The sequence below is a fragment of the Emydura macquarii genome, unplaced genomic scaffold (assembly GCF_026122565.2).
Source record: "Emydura macquarii macquarii isolate MOO-44397 ecotype Brisbane River unplaced genomic scaffold, CSIRO-AGI_Emac_v2 contig_1043, whole genome shotgun sequence".
Classification (NCBI taxonomy): Eukaryota; Metazoa; Chordata; order Testudines; family Chelidae; genus Emydura; species Emydura macquarii.
The window spans coordinates 260,461-284,837 of NW_027131180.1; the positions used below are offsets into that span (position 1 = coordinate 260,461).

General features: G+C 36.9%; 1 protein-coding gene across 5 annotated transcripts in view; it reads right to left on the minus strand.

The window, feature by feature from the left end:
* The window catches only part of SH3KBP1 (SH3 domain containing kinase binding protein 1), a 333,778-nt gene that overhangs the window by 13,298 nt on the left and 296,103 nt on the right, over window positions 1–24,377 (minus strand). For 4 of the 5 annotated variants that reach the window (XM_067545017.1, XM_067545015.1, XM_067545016.1 and 1 more), the window contains 3 exons: window positions 20,284–20,364; window positions 16,354–16,516; window positions 11,100–11,185 (listed from right to left, as the gene is read on the minus strand). In XM_067545017.1, coding sequence (XP_067401118.1) covers window positions 11,100–11,185; window positions 16,354–16,516; window positions 20,284–20,364 — 330 coding nt within the window. Of the gene's footprint in view, window positions 1–7,194; window positions 7,287–11,099; window positions 11,186–16,353; window positions 16,517–20,283; window positions 20,365–24,377 lie in introns of all 5 variants that reach the window. The other variant, XR_010919120.1, reaches the window with a different exon arrangement.

Here is a 24,377-nt window from a genome sequence, read left to right on the forward strand (position 1 = left end):
CACTCATCTGTTTTGTTTTTAGGCAACACTGTTTCAGCCACCTCAACTTCAGCTTTTCAACTGCATTTGTGTATGTGATATATATATCACCCCTCTTGTCCTCCAGTTTTATCAAATTATTGGAATATGTGATTCAAGAATAAACTTGATAAACGTTTGGCTGTGAACCAAAGTCTGCACATTCTTCATAATCTATATACCAAAGAGTTTAATGGGATTGTTTTCAGACCTGGTAAAGGAAAAATTATGGGTAATTCCCTTAAAATGACAGATAATAGGAAAAAAATGACCCCCCCCCCCCACTGGGAGCATGATTGCCCCCTGTAAGAAGCCTTGCTCCTGAAAGTGAGCGGGTAACTGAAAGCCCGAGGGGCAGCCCAACTCCAGGTAGGGAGCCGCATGCAGAGCTCAGAGCCCAGGCTCTTAGCCCCCAACACTGCCCCTCTTAAGTCGGTGGAAACACTCCTGGTGAGGACGTGCACCACCAACAGAAGAAGGGCAGTGTGGACATGAACGACTGTAGTAATTACTGCAGTGCCTAACTTGACCTAATAAAGCTGACTTAAGTTTCTAGTATAGACATGCCCTTTAAAGTTATTCTCCTCAGAGCTCTACTACATTTTAGGAACAACTCTTCTTACACACAATCAATAATCACCCTTCCTCTGATGAGTATGCCTCTAGCTCTTCTTTTATTGGATCTTGCAATTTACATCTTAGCCTTGCCAGTGTGGCATATTACATATTCTGACACTCATGATCTGACAGTCTAAAGTTACAAGTTCATCTTTGCAAAGGTCAGGTGATGCAATGGGCCACTGTGGCGGAGCATGGATTAAACTTCTAAAGTGCAACCAGCCAACATATATCTGAAACTTATCCTTTGCCTTCTAGTGCTGCTTTTTTGTTAGGGTATAATTTATTTTCTCTGGAAAGCTTAGTTCAAATGTGGCATCTGATTTTCAGTAATACCCTACTTCTATCCAGTTTTCCAGCTGAGGTGAATAAAGCATGATGCGGTTAAGTGACTTGCCTAGGATCATACAATTAATGAGCCGCCCAGCTTGAATTTGAATCTATGACATTTGTTTTAACCCCTCTACACAATACTGCCTTAGGTTTTACAGATGGCGAATTAAGGTGAATTCTGACCCTTGTGATTCCCATCTCTTCCACCACTGAACCAAGAAAATACACTGACAGTCTCACTGTAATGACTGTTCTCAGTCTTATGACTTTTGTCCAAAGCTCCACTGTGTTCTCTCCTTTTTTCTTATAAAAGATACTTAACTACTACAGGTAACTGAACTATCATGGAAAGCATCCAATGAAAAAGGGTGAACTTATTAATTTAAAGTGCTGATTAGTATATAAAAGGATCACATTTGATGAAGTCAGCTCTCTCCATTTTTTTTTAAGTGTAACGTTGCTGATCCTATTCATGAATTATTATCAGATGTATATCTAGAATTGATCCGAGTAATCAAACATTCACATTTTGTTTATTTTAATGTGAAAACATATGGGTCAATTTCAGCAGTCAATGAGAGCTGTGAACCTCTGAAGGTAAAAGACTGTACATAAAATGGTTGGGCCATATAAGAGTTTTTTCCTTAGTGAAACCTCATTTCTGTGAAAAAGTTCTATTAACAAGAAATGGAGGGATGGGTTTTAACATTAGCCCAGTTTTTCCAGTTTCTGAATCCACAGCTGACTGCTAGAAAAATAGTTAAAGTAGCCTATCTCTGTACTGAATTCAAGAGAAAAATAGAAGAGAGCACAGGGTAGTAAGGTTTAAATTTTAGTATCTGCTGCAAATAGCAAAAACCCAACTGACACTGTAAATAAAATTATACTAAAGTGTAAGAGCCCCAAAAGGGAAGGACCCTTACTTACTTGTTCAAGTCTAAAATAGCAAATTCATTTCTAGAACTCCCTTGCCCTTTTTAGACTTTCTGTCTCTCTTCCAAGTCCTTCCCTTTCCAAGGCGATAAGCGCTTCAGAATCATAACCTAAGTACTATTCATGCACAGAGAACAAATTATATTAATCATTGATTAAATTGGTACAAGAAAAACAAAGACTGCAATTGCTCAAACTAAAGCCAGGTCTCAGTGGTAGAAGAGTTGGTGTATGAATGTATAGTGTAGAATGCTGTAGAGTTAGGGTGAATTTTTTTTAATGTTGCTTCTTTTTCTGATTATTCTTGCTAATGAAATTTAATACTACATGGAAATTTTTTATGTTTTTAGTCAGGTTTCTGATTTACAAGATATATATTGTACACACATTATATATATGTGTATGGACATGACAGCATTAAATGCTAATGCAGGCATGTGATTATAAAACAGAATTTATATATAGCTAAGGAATACTATAATTTGGGGTTTTACATCTGAGTACTAAGTACATTACCCTCCCTTGTTCTGGGAATGTGGGATGCCATAACAGAAAAAGGAAACAGTTAGTGTATCCAAAGTCATGCTAATTGTGCTGTAGGCCACACAGCACCCAGAGGAAGCAAACAAGCCTATTCTTCTCACACCAAACCCTTCCCTTCCCTGGTATGACATCCCACACCAACCAAGATCAGGGCAGTAAGCTTCACTTAACACTCAGCTGAAACCTTCAAATGATACAATTCCTTAACTAAAAACTAGCCAATAACTATTATACAGATTAACAGCAGCACTAACATTGTTTCACTGCTGAGGACAGTAATGCATTAGACTCAGTGAGACACAGGGAGAAAGACCAGAACTGAGTAGTTCCTTAGTATACGTGACAAGGCAGCTCCACGTGGAGTGCCCTCCTGCAGCAGGCTGTGGCATGACACATGCACCTGTCTAAGTTTTGCCTCTGTCAGAATCCCCAGAAATGGTCTAAACAGTCTTTTTGAATACCATTGGCCCTTGTGGGGTTATCTGATTACAAAAAGAATGCCCCGTGAAAACAAACCATAACAAAATAAGTCCCAACACCAAGTCCCACATCCATAGTCCAGACAGAACATCAAGTAGAGCCCTGGTGTCCCTCATCATACTCCAGTATGGTGTCCCTTGCCTTGCCTCACTCACAACCTTCAGCCCTCTGCTGCCCTCCACCTTCAGCTCTCTGGGTCAGAGAGCCAGCAGGCATCGCCCTCTTCTGCTCTCAGCCTTCAGGTCTTTCCCACCTTCTCTCTGGCATGGCTTTCTGCCTCAGGAAGGCCAGCAAGTTAGCACCTCCAGTGGTTCCCTAGCCCTTTCAGCTTCCTGGCTCAGGCTCTGGCAGAGTGGCCAGCTAGCCACTCCCCTGACTCCTACCTTCAGCCCTTTTCAGCCTGATGGCACTGGCTCTTGAAAGTCAGCAGGCCAGCCCCACAACTGGCTTCCTGATAATTCCTCCCTCTGACCAGGGAGGGCCTGCAGAGAGTTTTCTGTTCTCTACAGCTTTCCCCAGGCAACTCCTTCAGTTTCCTAACTTCTAGGTTTCTGTCTTATTGGGTCTCAGCCTTCTCCCTGACCCTTTATAGCCCCAGGTTCCGCCCAACTCTCTTAACTGGCTAAACTGGGAGTACTTGCTCTGGTTCCTGGCAACTGGACTGGTTTCATTTATAGGGGCCAGCCACCCTATGACAGTGTACTAATGCAGCACAATCTTCTTTAAAGTGTTCTGCTTGCTGCCCAAGTATAGTTGATTAAAATGAAAAACTCAGCTGTGCAAGAAATGTTCCCAGGTATATTGGCATGGAAATCAAGAGTAGGAATTTTTCTATTACGAACACCTGTCAGGGATGGGCTAGATTATACTTAATCCTGCCATAAGTGCAGGGGACTGGACTAGATGACCTCTCAAGATCTCTTCCAGTCCTACGATTCTATGAATATATTTTAGGGACTGGGGGTACAAAAATGTTATTGTTTTCAAAACAGATCCATGTGAAAAGCTTGAGAAATAAATTTTCACCTGGAAGGGATTTTTTCCTCAGACAGGAAAAAAATATTAAGTCATTAAGTCATTTTACAATTACTGAGCTGGGAAGAAAGACGATAGGGTTTTAAGGTTGTTTCATGAGGTTTTTGTTTGCTCATTTTTTTCTTCTTCTTCTTGGTCTTTTGGACTAAGCTCTTTGGTACTTTGGAGGAAAAAAGCAAAGTGATTTCACCTTGAAAATTAATAATGAAAAGTGATCAATAAATAGTAGACTCAATATTTTATAGTATAATAGATACTGAGATACTGAATGAAAATAAACATGAAAAGTCCATATATGATGGATGAGATAGAGATTCATGAAATCTGTTGCATGTTAATTAATGCAAATCCAGCAAATACAGTTAATAATTTTAAAAAATCAAGAACCTAAGTATTGTTGAAGACTGAGGAAACCAAGATTATTATCTATGTATTTCTTTACAAGGGGCCAGATTCTCCCACTCTTTACTCATCCTGAATAGTACTGACATGAGTCAGAGTAGCAGAACCTTGTCCATAATGAAATGCAGACTATCTCAATTTGAACTCCAGTTCAGATCTGATTCATTCAATTTATCAGGAAGGCTTCCTGTTTCTAAATCTACTGCATTTAGAATAACACGGATTGTATGTGAGACCTCTGCCAACTCAGTCTCTTGCTTTTGGTGCAAGGATTTGCATACCAAAGGTAATCCATAAAATAGCAATTAGATGATTTTCTTTTCTAAGGTAAATAGCTGTCTTTTCACATTTTATCCTGAATCTTGGACAGTTGAAAACTGAATGCTGACAGTTGCCGTACTGTACCCTGCTAAGCTCTGGGTCAGTGCTCTCATCAAGTTTTTACTTTTAGAGATTCAGAAGATGCCAAGAAAATACTCAGAGGTCAAGACAAGTGAGCTAAATTAGAAGAAATAGGTATGCTGCTTTTAGACAACTCGATACACATGGAGAGTGATTTACATTTCTGTTTTACCACATTTTCCTGGCCCTGTAGGGCTAGACAGTTAATTAATTATTTCACAGACTATTATCATCTCCCTGATTACAATATTTACAATTCAAGGCTATGGTTAATGCACCCGCGCAATTCTCTTAATTTTGGCTGTTTTGTATAACTGTGTTAGAATGAATATGTACAGCATTGTCTTGGGGGATGCCAGCTGGAGGTGGATTTTTCTTTTCCCGATAATTCTAATTTTGCCCTCAGCATCTGGTATTAAGTGAAGTACAACTTTTTCAAGTTTTACAGATATGCCAAGGTACAAGGTGGTTTAATTATTTGCCTAAAATCACAAAATGAGTTAATGGTTTACCTAGGATTTAAACACCTGTTTCACAACTCTTTCTTCAAGGGTTCTCTAACTCTTTACATAGTGTGGACCATATCTTATTAGGGAAATCATTTCACTGCCACTTCCCCTCCCTTCCACAATCACACTGACTATCTCCCTCCCATTTATGAATGTATATCAGCACTGTGGCAGCTACAGATAGATATTCATTATGAGACGAGTTTTAGTGTATTTTTAACTGTCTTTCAGTGCAATTTAGCATGTGGAAAAAAGGAGTAGTGCTGACAGCATATGGCAGCCAGCTCTCCCTGATTCACTAGCCAATGCTCCTCTGACCATAGTCTGAGAACTACTGATATACTGTATTTCAAGATTATATCTCCACACTGCACTGAAAAAAGAGCTTCCCTCTGTTACCATATAGAATACATGCCAGTGCTACTTTTTTCAGCAGCAATCGTTGAGTAATTAGGTGTCTTTTGTAAGTAATTTTAGAGATAAGAGTTCCTTCAAAGCTACAGAGAAAACGGTATAAAAAACAGGATGAACATTAAAACAGATTGTGTCCTCTTAGATCCATGCATGAACTGTGCAGTGTTGCCAACTCTCATGATTTTATAATGAATCTCAAGATAATTATTGTTCTCCTTAAAGCCCAGCTCCTGGAGTCAAGTGGATATGTGATAATTTCAGCCTTCATTCTTAAAGAAAAAGTAAGTTTCTAGCCCTAAAGGCTGTGGAGAAAGCGTCAAAACATGGCCTGGGTGCTCTCTAAATGCTCAAAAAGCAGAAGGCAAATAAAAAGAACGCCAAATCTATTATTTTAACATAATCTCATGATTTTAAAGCCAGTCTCATGATTTTTCAGCATTTGGAGCTGGCAATACTGTTTGTGTGTGTGTGCACGCACAATCCATTATTTGCTGAGAGGTGCAGAGACTACTTTTTTTGCATGGATTACTGTGTGATTCTACTGTATATATTTTAATAGTATTTACTGGCAGACTACAGTTTAAATTACACAGTTCAAATCCATAAGACTTTCAATATCAGATAATTTTAAGAAAGGTCTGTAGAGTAGACCAGACCTAAGACAATGAAGTATCCCTGAAGGATTAAACAATAAACCAAGGTACCCATGAGGATTGAGGTCTATGGAAAGGGTGTGCTTGAGATACTGGGAAATCTTGGGAGCCCAGGGTGGCTGGACCATGGTGTCCCACTTCCAAGAAGGGGTATCAGACAAAGAGTCTATCCCCAAGAGCTCTGTAACCCTGGTATAAAAGAGTGTCTTTTTCTGGTTTAGCTTATATTGCTTTAGAAGTGGTTTAAGATGAGCTGTAAAAGGCCACTTTTATTTTAGAATAAGAGTATCCACAAATGGAATTATACTGATATAACTCTAGTTGCTTAACTATACTAGTATAATTATACTGGTGTAAGTGGAAACATTTCCCATGCAGAGAAGCCCTTAGTGATTTAGGTACACGAATCTACTGAAAGTCAATGGTTGTTTTTGAAAACCCACTATATGTATTTTACTTCAGACTAGATAACAGCCCAAAGATGGAATTAAATGCTTTCTGTTGTGTTAACATGTAATTATGCCACAATGAAACGTATGTATTATACTTTATGATGGCACTGTTTGACTATAAAGATAAACAGAAACCAGCTGTTGATTGATAGTGCATGCATAAAACATATACATCAGATAATCCAATAAAATTCCTTATAGAGGGGTTATAAGAAATTGTAGTGATTATGTTTTGCTGCAATATTATGGTGCAATATTTTCCATCAGAGTACACTATTTACCCACTAGCAATTAGAAAACATCTATCATCAAAATGCACAACAGTAGTTTCACAGAATGCATGCTATTCATTCTTAGCAAAGGTAAATGTCAGGATAGAAAAGAGATGGAAAATAGCCTTACCCTCATCAAGTGAAGAAGAGTTACCCATGGTAAAGAGATGTAAATGGGAAAAGCTTGATGAAATATGAGTGGAAAGGAAAAGAAAGGCATCACTAAAAATAGGGGGGAGAAAAGAAAAACAAGAAGTGAGGAGGAAAGGAGAATGATTTGTTTTTCATGCTCTTACTGTAAGTCTAACTAAAAATTTCTATTTTGTAAACCAGCTTTCTCCAACACATTTTTTAAAGATTGTCTGTGGGAGGAAATGAGGGCAAAAAGGTGATAATAGCTGTAAAAAAATCCTTCACTTTATTGATAGTTGAATTAAAAAAACCAGTAATAAGATCAAATATACTCTATCAACTAGTAACCCACAATTAATTATGACTGGAGATAAGCAATTTATTTTGCCTACCCTTGAGGCTTGTTTTCACTAGAAAATATATCAAGTTAGAATATGACCTGAGGAGTCATGTTAAGATGATCCTGACCACAACTTTTGAGTCTGTATACTGAGGGACAAGAAATCTCCTGGTTAAACTCAAATGGGAATAGGGTTTATCCATGACCATCCGACACTATGTTAAACATGATGTGTCCCTGTCTATCCAGAATGCAAAGTTGTGGTCAGCATCGTATTAGTTAGCATCTCAAGGTTAACTTCCAACTCAATATAATTTGCTAGTGCAGACAAGCCCCCTTGCTGTTTGGCATCTATTTAAAACTAACTTTCTGATATACAACATTAATTGAATTAGTGGCTTGTACTCAAGCCATAGCAACTCAGTTATAACGTGTGTGTTTATATGCTACACCTTTCTGACATACAGTACAGGAGAACCTGACGGGCAGTGGGAATGCCCCAGTGCAGATTAGGAAGGTTTCAAAATTTCCAGTGCCAGGGGCCAGGACAGTGCTGATGCATCACCTCATGTCCCACCTCTAGCACTTAATAGCATCATGAAACAGAGCTTGGCCACATACAACTGGCTCCTGCTCATGCTCCTCATCCTGCAGGGAGTTCTCAGTGCCCTGGAACAGCTCTGCTTAGGCCAGTGCTTTTCAACCCTTTTTTCATTTGCAGATCCCTAAAAATTTTCAGTGGAGGTGTGGACCCATTTGGAAATTCAACCTGTGGTCCACGGACCCCTACCATAGAAGTCTTAGACTGAAAACTGACTGAACAGAATTCAACTATAAATGTTCCATGTGCTCGGCACAGCATTGACGCAGCATGAGAAAGGGCTTCTATGGTAACAATAACGAAAGAAACTGTGGGCTTCTATGGTAACGATAACACTTCTGGGTTTTGACCTGTGGGGGGTGGGGTATTCACCTACTTTTGTTTGATCAGAAAAACAGAATGCCTTTTCTGGGATTTGAAACTTTATTTTTATAGTCTCCTTTCGTAACCCCTTAGACACAGTCCGTGGACCCTCAGAGGTCCGCAGACCACAGTTGAAAACCACTGGCTTAAGCTACAGTAAAAGTGGAAAGTAACCTAGTGACCAAGATTACAGTGAAATGGGTATGTAAGAGCTGTTAGAAAGGCCACTTAGGTTTACTCCTCTTCAAAGACTGCTCCTACAACAGCTATTACTTCTGCCTGCATGTTTTCCACAGTACTGAGCCCCACCATGGGTCTGGGCTGAGAAGAGGCACCTAGATTCAACTCCTTCCAACTTCATTGGAAGCACAAGGGGAAAAGGAGGCAGCTAGGGGCTATCCTCTCTTTCAGAGTTCATCAGCATATAAAGTTAAGGCAGTTTTGGCAATGTTCACCCAATTTAATTCCCTCTGGCCTCATTGTCACCAATCAGTCAGTGCTTTTAAATCAGTTCTCGATCATTTTTACTAACAATTTATTGTTATTAACAAAATTTCACCAATTTACTGTTCCTTCTTCTCACAACCATTAATAAATCTATAATAAACCCTGGTCTATAGTAAACCCTGGGCAAGTAATCCCTCTCCAACATAAATCTCAAATCCCTCTCCTCTCCATTCACTGCAACTGTTTTTAACCTACAAAGTTTTAATCCATCACAGAACATTGCCCTCTACAAGGTGGCTATTTATTTCCTTAATCTTTTATGAGGGTCCATCAATAGCTTTTTGAAAATCCAGGTAAATTATGATCAGCGTGTCACCTTTCACTCCCAAATTACTAATTTCTTCTATGAACTCTAATAGGCTAGAAAGACATGTCTTGTAGATGCCATGCTGGTTTGACCCTATCAGGTTATACTTATCTATGTTCACATATTCTATCCTAAGACTCAATCAGTTCTTTCCATTAAAGTTACTAGCAGCTCAGTATACTGCTAAAACCTTATGCAACATGTTGCAAATGTGATGTTTAATTTTGTATGTGGTGTTGTTCAGTGATTTTTGTATTTGCTTCTTTTTTCCCTCCCACCTCCACCCCAAAAAATAAAAAGCCTGAAATGGTTCTGGAAAAGAACAGGAATTGTTCTTAAACAAAATTTACTAGTTATCCCATAATAGCCTTTTACTCTGTGCTTTTATCACATCCCTGTTAACAGTGCTAGGATAATTATATCACACTATTCTATGCTATTTGGTGGCACAGCATTTTTCCCTTCTAGTACACAAAGGCCTACAGGCTTTGAATTAAATTTATAAACATGAATAATAAAAGCTAGGAATATTAAATGCTGAAATTGATCGCTTTTCCACACTCTACTGTTGGCTTTAATGTAAGAGCAATCAGAAAACATAATTTATACTTGTAAAACAATTCATGCAATTTAATTGTAATTAGTTTTGTGAAGTTCATCTTCATTAAAAATTGAAAAAACCTGTTTACTCCTTTAGAATAAGTTTGCTATCATAGAACACACTGACAACAACAAATTAAAAAAGCTGATACATGAACACTGAGAGCAACTATAAAGTCACTTTCATAAAACTAAGAAATTATTTGTGTTCACTTTTTATATTTTAAATTCAAATATTACATTTATATATAAAATTACATTTTCCTTTCAAATCTGGAGAAAAGGCAGACTGGTTGCTGAAAGTATAATATTTTATCAAAATGTGTTAATATTAATGTGTTCTATGAAAAAAACATTAAAATAACTTCCTATGATACCAATAATTTCTAGTACTGCTTACATTCAGGGTACAAAGATTCTGCTTCTTACAAAAACAAGTCTGTTGCTTCACAGTTGTTACTAAACTGAGTGACTGGAGCAGATGTCATTGGAATACTTTCACATACAAATGACTCTGTTCCTGGGTTTGCTTTCAGAAATATAACAGGTCAGAACACCTCACTTTCAATGCCTCAGTTACAACAGCAATCCAATCAACAAATATCTTACAGATTTCAAACTTAGCAATGGAAAATAAAATAAGAAAAAAAATCCAATCTTTAATTTTCTCTTCAAGGTGACTGACTGATTCAATGGTACGTGTATTAGGGATATTGACTATTAACTGCAGTAGTGTTCATATTCATTTTAAAACTGGAACAGAAATTTCCTTTAATACTTTTTTTTAGCAAATTTGATATTTTTTAAATCAGTCTCTATTTCCCTTGTATTTGAAATGCAAAGATTACTGGAAACTACACCACAAATGCAAACCTTTAATACATTACCAATATATAATATGCATTAATCTTCACCTTACCAAAACATAGTACAATTATTAACTTGGCCTAGCCAATTACTTCAGGATTTTAATAATAAAATCCGTTTCCCATTCCAAAAAAAATGTAACACATTTCTGTTTTCTCTTAAATAAGTTTATGCAATTACAGGAATGTATGATTAACTTTGCATTTAAAATTCACTATGAACCCATTAATTGCTTCTTGGAGCAGAGCAAGTGCCACTAAAATGCAGATATCTACACCATAACTTTGTTAGACAAACTATAAAAGCATGGCAACTTACCAAGGTCACTGCTTCTTTCTGAGGAGTCCTTCTCCAAGGTTCCAGATACCGTACTGCCCATTAACTCTACTTTTGGACTATCACTCCTACAGTGAGAAAAAGAAGAGGATACATTTATTAGAGTTTGTATGTGGGTTACAATAAATATCCAGCTTGCAATTAATAAAAGAGGGGGATGTATTGCTCCTGTGTAGCACCGAGTTATAGCAACCTGTCACAGAGAGCCATCTCCAGTAAGCAGACATACTGCATGGATTAACCTTATCTCATTTCTCTTTAACACCTGTCAAAAAGCTATTTTAGACACAGTAGTGTCCTAAATAATTCTTCAAATGTTCACAGTATCTCAACATGAAGGAAATCTAAGGGCAAAGGGCTATCCTTCTACAGCTTATTCATACAATTAATAATTGATGCCTAGATATTATGGTGATGGGTGAACCAGAAATCTGTAGTTAAATAAATGAAGAGAAAAAATGGCAAGCTAGGATAATGGGATCTAGTAGTCCTCCATTCTGTTCTGTTCATGGAAGCATGATAAGTGGTTCCCACTAGAAGATGAAGATTTGTGTACATATTACTCATCATTAGACTATGAAATCCCTTTCTATGCTTTCAAGGATGTCTTCCAGTCCAGGCACTGTAGCTTGAAAATTTCTTCAGCATAGAAAAAGGACAGATAAATGGTGCTACTTTATAGGGGGATCTGAATTTTTTAAGAGAAAGAAGGATTCAGCCATGAGTAACTCTGCTTTTCCTTTCATGCAAAAGCTCATATACCATGTACTGGTTAAGTTTATCAAAGCAATATGACCGCTCAGACAGAATAAAATGGGATCAGCAGAAGGAGTACATGGTTAAATTGTACAGGTCACAAACACACCTTGAAATTTACTGAGAGATTTCAGGACAGCTTTAGTTCACTTAATGAAATAAAAAGGTGTTTATTATAATTATAAAATATTTATCCCATTTCGTGGCGAGCCTCACAATACTGTATAATTCCCACAATAATTGTCACCAATTTAATCTGTACATAAAATAGTATCATCTATATAGTGTTATATGTGCACATGGTTTTGCACACTAGGCAAAACGTACCAAATATATAGCTATCCCTACTAATGACCTATTTATTAATCTTAGCGATTAATAAATTAAAGTATGATCTTCTAAAGACTCCGCATTTTGTGCCTTACTTTTCACTAGCAGATACAAGCAGATGCCACCTGTCTGCTTCTGGTGGTCTAACCTGGCAAAGGATGGTTTGGATTTAGTTAATGATGCCAGATTTATAAACATGAACATGACTGTAGCTATTAAAACATGAATGGATACTGTACAGATTAAAAATGCTTTAATGGAGAAGTCTGGAAAGTTTTGTTGAAAACTGGAAGAAATTACAGAAAAATTGGATGTACACAAATAACACTGTTGTTGATTAAAGAGAACACATAAGAAAGTAAAGAGACAAAAAACCCAGTTAATGATGTGGAAAACAAGATCATATTATGATATATTAACTTGGGAGGGAGTCACTGAAGGTAAGGAAACAGAAAAAATTAAGACATCCCTGACACACTGGATTAGTAAAATGCTGATGATAAATGAGGATGTTCAGAATGATTTACTTGATCAATAAAGTTCTCTTTTTTTAATCACTGGAAGAAATATACAACGAAGTATCAGTGTCCTGGTGGTAATTCCCAACAACTGTCCTAACTTGTACCTCCCTTGGATCTCTTTGCACACATGTACTTACTGGCAAAGAAAGAGTACTAGTTGGAAGTATTCTGAGAATGGGAGGTATCTTAATGCTGTTTGGGCTGGGGTTGTAAAATATTATGGTTTCAGGGCTGAAAGATACTGTGACTGAACTGGATATCCAGCTGGATCCTTAAAGGATACTTAACACAGATGTCTTAAGAAATATTAAATGTCCTTGAAGACTCCATATCTTGAAAATGTTCCCAATGAACAGAATTTGTCCATCATACACACATACAAGTTTATTACAGGATTGCTCTCACAGAGGTGCTAGAACAATTTTTATAGTGGGAGGTGCTGAAAGCGGAAACCATGTATTTGGTTGTTATTAGTACTTCAAGTCGGCGGTGCTACAACACCCCTAGTTCCAGCACCCAGGGCTGCTTAAGTGCCACCTCTTAAATGCTTGATTGCTGGCACTGACTTTTTGCCATTTGTATAACCTTCTGCTATTCCTTCAAAAATCAACACCAATGCTTTGTAATGCACTTACAGTAGATGATAGTGAAAGAGATTGCTTCAGATGAAGACATCTCTCAGAAAAGCAGAGTAAGACACTGATTTAAAAAATCATTGCACAGATAATATGCACTTTTTCTACACTACAGAATGGAACTACTGGTATCTGGTGTAATTACCAATAATGCAGCGTGTACAGATAAGCCATGCTGTCTGGGGCAGTTCAGTTGTAGTTTTGCCCCACATCCACACTAGTTGCAGGGCCTTCTTGATATCTAACCCACAGTCCCTGAAGCCCTACCCAGTCTCCAAAAGAAAATTATTTTATTTAACTAAACTGATTCTTATTACAAAATATAAACCAAGCCACTGAAACTCATGAGATGTGAGGCACTGACTGACACACAGAGTAGAATAAGGATGCAGTTGCAAACCAGCGGCAACAGAAATCTAAGGGGAATTTTGTTAAAATCCATAGGATTTTTTTCCCTGGAATCTGCAAAATTTCTGTAGGCATTCTATTTTTATTTGATATTCTTTAATTGGCCTGAGTCATACAGATCTCAGTATAAAATACGAGAAGGGGCTTTCAGAAATATTTATTAGCTTATTAAACTGATATGACTGTAAAAAACAAAACAAAAACCAACCAACCATATCCTGCAAGCTACATTTAACAGAAACACCACTTTTACCCTAATCTTCCAAGCTTCTGAATTATTCAAATAATTAAAAGGCTATTTCATAGATTTGATCACATGAATGTCTAGCCTTATTCCTATAAAATGTCCTTACAAATAAGCATAACAGGATACAAAAGTGACCCTGGATAAACCCATTAGTTTAAATTAGCTGATAAAATACTAAGTGGTAAAACAATGATGGCATTTAAAGGGGCAATATCAACTTAAAATCACATTTTTCTGTATTTTTTAAAAAATAATTACTGTTAAAAATAACACCTTCTCCCATAATTGAAAGAGATTAGAGGAGTACATATTTCTCTCTTTTTTCTGTTACATTATGTATTGGACAGCACTTTGAAGTCAGTTTCACTGTATACCCTTCTCTAGATCTTTCAAATAGCTAATGGGGATACAAAACATTCTTAAAAATAGAAAAATGAGATTGTATGTATGTATTTATTATTTTCTTTAGTGTTAAGTTCAAGTGGCTCCCATGACTTCAGCTGTGTAGTCAGGTAGGGAGAGAGGTAAACTCTCAGATTGACATGTCCCAGTCACTTCAGTAAGACTTCAAAAATTGACAGAAGTCAAGGGCAAGTGTAGTATCTTACTAAGCAACTTACTTTTTTTAATTGACTAGATTTCAATTAAGAATGTCCCTTTATATGGCTATTATTAGAAGAATAAAGGGAAGCATGATCTATGGGTCCTATTCTATTCAGGTTCCTAACCTGCCCTTATCAAAGTAGCATATGGCCGTCTAAAGTTAAAGTGAAGGACTGAGAGTTCTGTGTTGTGTTCTTGCCTGTGCCACGGACATTGTGAGACCATGAGCAAGTCATTTAACTTCTGCATCCTCTGTTCCCCCACCTGTAAAACGGAGTCGATGATATTTATTTATTCATGCACTGTGTTGCAAACTTAATTAATCAATGCTTGTAAAGGATTTTGACAGCCACTCATGGAAGGCCATAAACTATTTTTCAAGCTGCATTCTAGAGCAGTACTTTGAGTATGTCATTGTGTAATCCAGCAGTTCTCAAACTGTGGGTCAGGACCCCAAAGTGGTTCACGACCCCATTTTAATGGGGTCGTCAGGGCTGGCCTTAGACTTGCTGGGGACTGGGGCTGAAGCCGAAGCCAGAGCCCCACCACCCGGGGGTGAATCCGAAGCCTGAAGTCAACATGTTTTTACTTGGACTACAATAGGTGGGGAAAATGGCCTCAAACCAAGTCAGCCCCTTTCTAGGTACTCGTCATCGTTGATCCCTCAGGGTCAAGGATGATCTCTTTCACAGGTTTTATTTCATATGGGTCTTTTGGTGACTAAGGAGTCCAATCCTTGAGCTACAGACTTGTTGGCAGATGTTGCAGGTGGTGTTGGAAGGAGGCTTGGGACGTGATTGCTATATGACAGTTGTCTGTCCTTTCTTTTTTGGCATTTTTCTGCAACCAGGACAAGGTAATTTTCCTCAAAAGAAGTTGTTCCTTTTCTGTTAAGTCTTTGCCAGTTAGTCCTGTCTTGGGTTACTGTCTCCCAGTGTGTGGTGTTGATGCTACATCTCTTGATGTTGGTCTTGAGGATGTCTTTGAAGCATTTTTTTTGGCTTCCCCGATTCCTTTCTCCTTTGGTGATTTGGGCATACTGCAATTGTTTTGGTAGGTGTGCATCGGGCATGCATACGCAGTGCCTGCTCCACCTCAGCTGGTGTTGAATAATCAAGGCCTCAGTACTGAAGATGTTGGCCTCTGTGAGGACATTGATGTGGCAATCCTCCCACTTTAAGTTGAGGATCTTCTACAGAAAATGCTGTTGCTGGTGTTCCACATTTTTCAGGTGTTTTCTGTAGGTTGCCCAAGTCTTGCAGCCGTACAGGACAGTTGGAATAACCACCGCTTTGTAAAGTAACAGTGTTTAAAAAGGGTACTGTCTAATATCATTCCCCATTATTTATTTATTCATATTGCCCAGGGGAATAGACAGGGCCACACTGTGGCCATGGCTAATCTATAGTTGTTGGTCTTGCTGTAACTTGAGTTAACTAACTTGATTGTACATGCTAATGTAAATACTTCACAAACTTTATAGCAGGAGCAAACATCTGTCAATTGTCTAATTGACAATCAACTCAGTCGAGTTACCAGAACCAAAACGCTAATCTAGGTAAAACCAGAGTGACAGTGTGATGGTACAGTATCTAATCAGAGGGTTTTAATATTATTATTTCAAAGAAAGTTAAAATTGGAAATGAACAGTAACATCACTTGCAAAACCTACACTCTATGAATTCATAACTTTTCCATCAGTTGAAGTCACAATGGGTAGAGGGAAAAAACAATACCTTGTATGCGTCACAGGCACAGCTGGTCTTTCCGGTCGTCTTGGGGGCAATGTACCAGGTCTGTTCAGAGAATTCGTTTTGGGTGGTCGAGGTTTCTTCGGAGGTATAGCAGGAACTGAAGGCTTCTGCAAATCTACCAGTTTTTGCTCTCTTTCTGGTCTTTCTTTACATCAATTTCCACCCCCCACCAAAAGAACAAAGAACTTATTAAGTAGAATTCACTGGTACACATTGATTTACAACATACAGAAGCTATGAATCTTAGATAAACAAAATTTAAGAAATAAGTTTGCATTCTTCACTGTCCTGCCTTACTTCACTCTTTTCTTAGAATAAAATGTTTATACCAGCTTTATGCTAAACACATTTCAATAGTTTGAGTATGCATTAAATCTGCTTTTGGCTGTAATGTGCAAATAGTGTCTGAGTGTAATTTCTGATTTTTCTGAAACCATTAAAATGTATTGATTATTTAAATAACTATTACAATAAGAAGACAACAGAATTACAGACCATACAGAAACTTTTCCCCAAGCCCAACTTCATACTAATATTTACTCTGTCAGACAATACTCAGTTAGAAGAGCACAAAAATAAGGATAATAATTTTGTGTTCTGAATGTTCTGCTTAAATATGCAAATATCTTCTTTTGAAAAAGTATTCTGCAGGCATTTAATGCAAATATATTTAAGTAAAAAATGAATTAGCTAAGATATTTAAAATTTAACAACTTGGGGGTCAAAATTTAGACACCTAGGTTCATATTTAGGCATCTAAATAGAAGTGGCCTGATCTTTCCTAATTTGGGCAATTGGAGCCACAGGAAGTAAGTACCTTTCAAAAATGGGCTTAAATATGGATTTAGGTGCCTAACTTTTCGGATTTCAAGTTTCAAAAGTGGCTACTTTGCATGTAGACTCATTACTTTTCATAGGAAATTCTACAGTCTTTAACATTCCAATGCCTGCTATTGCTAGGATGTATATAAAGCACATACAAACAGCTTGAATGGTTCCATTATAAAATATGCTGTGAATGCATATTGTAAAATATAGCTAAACACATTTACCACTTTAAATTCCTTGAAGGAAATCTTGGCTCTATTGAGGTCAGTGGCAAAACTCTTACCTCTTGTCTCTCATAATATATTAAGCCCATCAGTGACAAGACCGTCTACAGTATATTGTGAATATACATGTTATATATACACAATATACATGAATCCCTATGGCATACACTTAAGAATATTGCACAGAGCCCGGCTACCCCCTAATAGGTTTTAGGATACTAGGTTTGAAGGACTCATGGATCACAAAAACAGGCATTGGCAATCTGTCTTCGTTGATAACACTAGCCGGAAAAAAAACTAAAATAAATGGCAACATAAAAATGTGTTCAAAGGTCTGATTTCAACTCACAAAAGCAGTGGCATTCAGAGCCTTGGAGACTAATTTATTGCTGTGTAGTCTAAGTGATGGAAAATATTATAAACCATTTGAATTGTATTTCATAGGCCTATACAAGTGGGTTAGTGTTAGTCAATTAGATTAAGAATAGTATCAGCCAACAATTAAATTTATAAAAAGAAAAAAAAAACAAAAAAAACTCTGAAGTGCATAGGCTGTGTGCCATAAGAGCAAGTTACTTTAAGATATCTTTAGTCAACTCTTGTGTATAAAGAACAAATTAATATAGAGAGCATATTGAAGACAAAAGATCTATATTAGGTCATCTTGCTCACCCCTGACCAGAGAACTATTGCTCACTGCAATTTACTCTTTATCCGGTATACTTTTACATGACTAAGGCAAGTTGTCTTCCTTACCTTCTCTTGGAAGCTACTCCACAATCTAGAAGATCTCATCATTTTTATCCAATTTGCTCCTATTATTATTATTTACTATTTGCACTGTGGTGATGAGCAGGAGCCCCACTCATGACCCCCATGGTGTTGATCAAGATATTGTACAAACACAGAACAAAAAGAAGGTTCTGCCCCTAGTTATATTATTGCAGCACACCAAACAATTCCTCTTCTTTTTTTGGTGTTCTATAGAACTTAGAGAGAGTTCCTATCTCCTCTTGTTCTTTGATTAGCCAAGCTATCAATATTTATTTTTTGGTAGTGTAATATATTGTAATTTTCATTGTTTTTATATAGTTGACTGTATGACTCAAAACTAAAATTGAAAAAAATACTGTATGATTGCTAGGATGTACAAGCCAGCTGCTATTTTCACTCCACATTCCCCCTTTTCTTTTTTTCTATGGCCTGGATAATTTGCCATGTTATTAATACTGTATGGAGAGTTCATAGGGTTATTACATACTACAAAGCTTGTATAGTAAAGTTATCCTAATGATTCCAATGTGAATTAATTACATCAAAACTGAAGTGCATTTTTAGATCTGTGTAAAATGACATTACACCTTTAGCTGTTATGTCTCTTGTATCAGGATCCCTCTTTATATTATTAAAATACTCAGGGGGCTACATAAACCATTTCAAACAAAAAAGAAGGAAAACCAAACAATTAGTATTAAAAGAGAGAAAATATTTAAGAAGCCAAGTGATAGTGTCATTAAAACTTAAAAGTCTGAAAAAATTGGGTGTTCCAATAATTTTTTAAAGTAAGGAGAGATGAACTAAGACAGCTATCTGAAGTGAGTAAATTCTACACCCAATCTGTGTCTGTACAACTATTTTTCTTAAAGTTTCCTACCATCGTGTTTTCAATAGTGGTAGCAATAAGAGGAGCACCAGTATAGATGGACTCTGTTATCTAACTCTACTCAAAGCAAGTCTAGAAAGTAACATATCATAGTTAAAATACTGGTGGATGCTGGTGATCTGTCTATTAATGTAAATTACAGTAAAATTGTAAGGACAGTAGCAACGGTGCGAAATTTTAAGAAAAATTTCTAGTGTAGACAAGGCATAAGAGTCACCACAACAGAAACTGATGATCAACACCATAAATACCAAAGTAAAACACTAAATAGTTATGGAGTGCAGGTAACCATTTGAATGAGGCACAGAGAGGAGATCTTTAATATAGACTTTCTTGTTTAAACAGTCAGAAATTAGGGGCCAAATTCAGGGTAGCATCCAAATCTTAATTTTTTTTTATTCACTTTCTTATTCTCTTAAAACCAGGCCTTAGACTTATTTATTTTTTATGGCTTATTCAGTTCAAAAGGAGATTTGTTTTCATGAATTGAAAATGCTATGGAGGTATTGTGCAAAAGATGTTAATATTCACAGGTAGCACTGTGTTGTATTGTCTTCAGTGCATTTTCCATGGTGTAAATTGACATAATAAAAATTCATTTTACGTTTCTGTGAGCTTTATTATTTGGTGATATCTGATTAGGATAAAGAGTTTCTCCATCTCAAAGGTTGCTCCATCCCAATGCCAAATAAACAAGAGTCAAAGTTTTTATCTTAGACCCAACAACCTGTGTTCCATCTGTGACATTCAGCACCTGGCTACTTCCTCAAATATATGCCAGAGAGGTGCAACAAGGAATTAAATACATTCCATGGCCTGTTTAGTAATTCTACAAATGGCCATGGAAATCTAAAAAAATCTAAAAAAAGCCAAGATACTATAGGTGCATATCTATAAAGAGTTGCATAATACCACTGCTACAGATATGCTACAGTATCTACTAAACCCGGTATAATTCCCTTATCCTTGTCCCAGAAATTACCCCAGAAGCAATTATGGGATCCTTGGAAAATCAATATAATCATATATCTATGGGAGTTGAAAATAAACATCCAAAGAATACACTTAATTAAACCTATCTACTGACAGACTAGAAAATGAAAACCTATCTACTGACAGACTAGAAAATGAAAACTTTAATCAATCCCCTTATCTCCTCATCACTGAAAACAGCAGACATAGAAGCACATTTCATACCTTTCTCCTCTGTTCGATTAGGAAGACATTCTGGCCTTTCAGGAGGTACCTTTCTGACTTCATGTTTTCTGTCTGTCGTACCTGTCAAAAAAGGAAAATTCAGGATTCTGCAAAAAGGTATCTGCAAACAAACCAAGCAGAAAGATACACATTTGAAATCTGTCCCCCCTTACTTTGATTTTTTGATTCCCCAACTTTGAAATTTTAATGCTTAAACTAAAAATTAGCCCATTTTCAATTATTTACATCATGAAAGCATGCAAAATGTCATGACTGTGTAGTCTTCACAGCCAAGTTATGTGATTTCCAATACATCTCAGGATAGCAGGCACTTGCAAAACAAAACTGTAGAATATATTGTGAAATGCGCACACAATTATGCCATTCCAAATATCAATATTTTTAAAGGGAGCCAGAAAATTAAATTTTTACAATCCTTTAACTTTGTATCTATATTAGACTCAAACTTAATTCAATGGGGAGGAAAATTCTGCACAGTAAGTCAATTTTGTTTTGTAAGTGCCTGCTATCCTGAGATGTATTGGAAATCACATAACTTGGCTGTGAAGACTACACAGTCATGACATTTTGCCTGACCTTTTGATGCTAAGAAAATCTCACATAGCTGAATATCCAATTTATTAATTTAGTTGTTGTCTGCATAATAATAAGTAGCACAAATAAAGCACTGTTTGTGTTAAAAGCTGTTTTGAACATGATTCAAATCTAAAGCAGGTGTATATACTAAGGTTGTCTTAACCAACAGTTTTTTACTCTTACTCCCAAGAGTTCATTTCCACAAATGATAGCCATGGTAAGAGCACAAGCAATAACAGTGCTGTGGGTGGTTGCTGGCATTTTAAAAGAATGCCTTGTCTAAAACTGCTTAGGAGAAGTCTGTGTCACACAGTGTTCAAAGTAACGGTGACCACCAGCATCTTGTCTACACTAACCATCCCACTGTTGCTATCAGAGATGGAGATGAACCATCGTGGGAAGTTTTAGCAAAAATTTCCTGGTGTAGACAAGATTTAGTTCTTGTCTCTAAACACATTTTTTAAGAATCATTATAACAGATTTTGGCTTAATTCCACTGGCCAAGATGTTACAAGCATTTTAGCCTAGCAGTGTTTAAAACGGCTACATAACACTTTATTCAGTGTGTTTCACTGTGTGTCATGTAGCACTCAAGCACATTTACATATTCTGATTTTGGCAATACAATACTTGCAGCTGGTTCTGAACACTCACTACTCATCAGTTCTAAGGACCCTTCATTAGTGGTAATTACTGGCCATTGTTTCTCTGTAAATGCTCTATTCTACAGGCAACACTTGTGTAGCTTATCATATCCATAAGTATTATTGAACTGACAGACACACACATCACCCTTTTACAGCACACAGTGGATGACACTACTTCTAGCATCCCAATTACAACCACCCTAAACTCATCAGTTATACAGGTCAATATCCTGAGAAACTTAAGCAGCAAAACAGGACTATTAACCACCATTTCTGGCGGGTGTGCAGCTACCACCTAGTTGCAGAGCTGGCCATGGTTTCTAGGCATGATTAACACACACGTTCTCATCTCAAGAACAGTTTGGGGATATAGCTAAGGTCCCAATTATACTATCCTACAAATAGAACCAAGCTTTATATTGTCAAGTCTCCCAGCAAAACTGTATTTGTAATATAGACAAAGGCTCATTCTAAACATATTAATTATGCTTCTACCCTCTGCTATTTGTCTATGCTCAGTAATAGAATATATTATTGATTTTTAATTATTTAGCATGCAACTGATAGTTCTGGATCTACTTTTTTATATCATGCCTTACCAGCTATTCAAAACCACTAACAGCAGAACCAGCCTCCTGCTAAGAATGGTAAAATACAATACCCATGTAGGTAAAATAGTGATTTCACACTATGGTTGATGGCAGGAGATATTAATTCATAATAACAAGTACAGCATTCTTCAGCCTCAAAATGTTTTACAGATATTACCTAAACATTCACAGACTTCTTGTGTATACATAGCATGGTCTACTCAGTGAACTGGGCTTGGAACTAGGAAACACCTGAGTTTTTGTCTTGGCTTTTGCCCCCAATTCAAATGGCCTTGGGCAAGTCATTTAATTTCTCCTTACATTCATTTTCACTTTGCAAAGGAGCGCATAATATCCACCTACCTTGCAGGGCTATTGTGATGACTAACTAGCTCATGTTTTAAGTATGCAAAAAGCTATGTATAGGCGAAAATTATTATTCTCCTCATTTCACAAATGGGAAACCTGAAGCATAGATGTAAACAGAAATGTAATCTTTTAAAGAGTTTTTTTCCAAAATATATGTATGATTATAATTCCAATTGTGGATAAAGCATTGCCAATTTTTTTTAACAATGCAATCACCACTAGATGGCAAAGTTATACTAGTGTGGGTGAGCAATGATTCAGGTTGATCATCTGAATAACAAAGAATCAATCTTAAAATTAAATCTCTTGTTAAATGTCTCAAAGAGAAAGTCAGAAGTGAACTATTGACATGATTAAAAAAATAACAGAAACAACTGCTTGACTGAGTTAAATTTAAATTATAGTCCCTTGATTCACAATCAGATATACTGGTGAACTGAAACACAAATTCGGAACAGATAACAATAGGTAGAAACCCTGACTAGACTGGCTATGTCTATACTTGCTTATTTACCATAAAATTTCCCAATGGTGGTAAGTAACGGTGGGAATGTTATGGTAGAGCAGCTATTGTATTTTTAACCAAGAGCCTGAGGCTAGAAAACACAGTGACTGACGACTTTGGTCCTCACTGTTGCCCACACCACTGTGGCAACGACTGGGAAATTTTAGGGTAAAAACACTAGTGCAGACAAGGCCTTTGAGACCTCCCCATTCATTTTGAGTTGTGATTATGACCTAAATACAATTTGAATTCTGTCTTTAAGGCTATAATTTTCAAAAGCATCTTAAAAAACTTAGGTGCGTACTTTCCATTGAAACATAATCACTTTAAAAATTTTTACCCTAAGGCCTTATCTACACTAGAGGCAAAACTGGTTTTGGTTAACTGGGTTTAACCATGGTTCATGCTAACATAAACACTGTTTGCTTACCCAGAAAATAATATAAATATGTACCTCAATTTTCTTGCTTGTTCTCCCTACCAGCCTCCTTTGATTTAACTCTGTGTAGTCAGACAAAATATCATCAAGCAGATAAAGTGAAGTACATATAATATTCATAAAAAATAATCCAGATATCTTCCTCATTCTCCACAGCAGGAATACCAGTTTTAAAAACATGTTTAAACCCGCATGTTTAAACATGGTGATGCCTAATTTACACTGGGCAGGTAAATCATATTTGTGTTAACATGAACCACAGTTAATCCCAGTTCAGATGCAGTAGTATAGTTTTGGATCTAGCCATACTAAATTTGCAGCTGTCCCAGGGAACCTGGTTACAACACAGGTTGTCCCCTAAGTCAGTTTCAGCATGATTCCATGGTTAATAGGACACTTAACCCGACCTACAAAATATGGAGAAACAAACTATGGGATTTGATCCTGCAAATGGATCCAGGCCCATGCAAATCCAATTAGGACAGGGGCCTAAACTGCAACTGGATAGGAAAAAGACCGTGTATCTCTAGTGTAGATGAGACCAACCGGTGAAAGGTTAATGAACTTTCCTACTATCATTTATAGTCCCTAACATTATGACACTGATCTTGCAAAAATGTATGCATATGCTTAACTTTATAATCACACTGCCTGAAGTTAAGCAAATGCTTAAGTCTTTGCAATATCAGGGCCTTTACTTTTAAATTCCAAGAAAAAAAATGTTTCATGCCTGGTAAACTGTTTGAAATGAACCATAAAATATTTAAGGTAAATCTTCTAATGTATTATTTTCAAATAAAAATTGCCATGTTTCCTCTATCAGTTCACTCACAATCTATTCAGGAACCAGATCACAATCTTTCACAGTAGTTTAATCTTTTGCATCTTGTATCCAATTTACTGTTAGTGATTGAGACACTTCCTCCATTTTAGTTTTGATACTGATG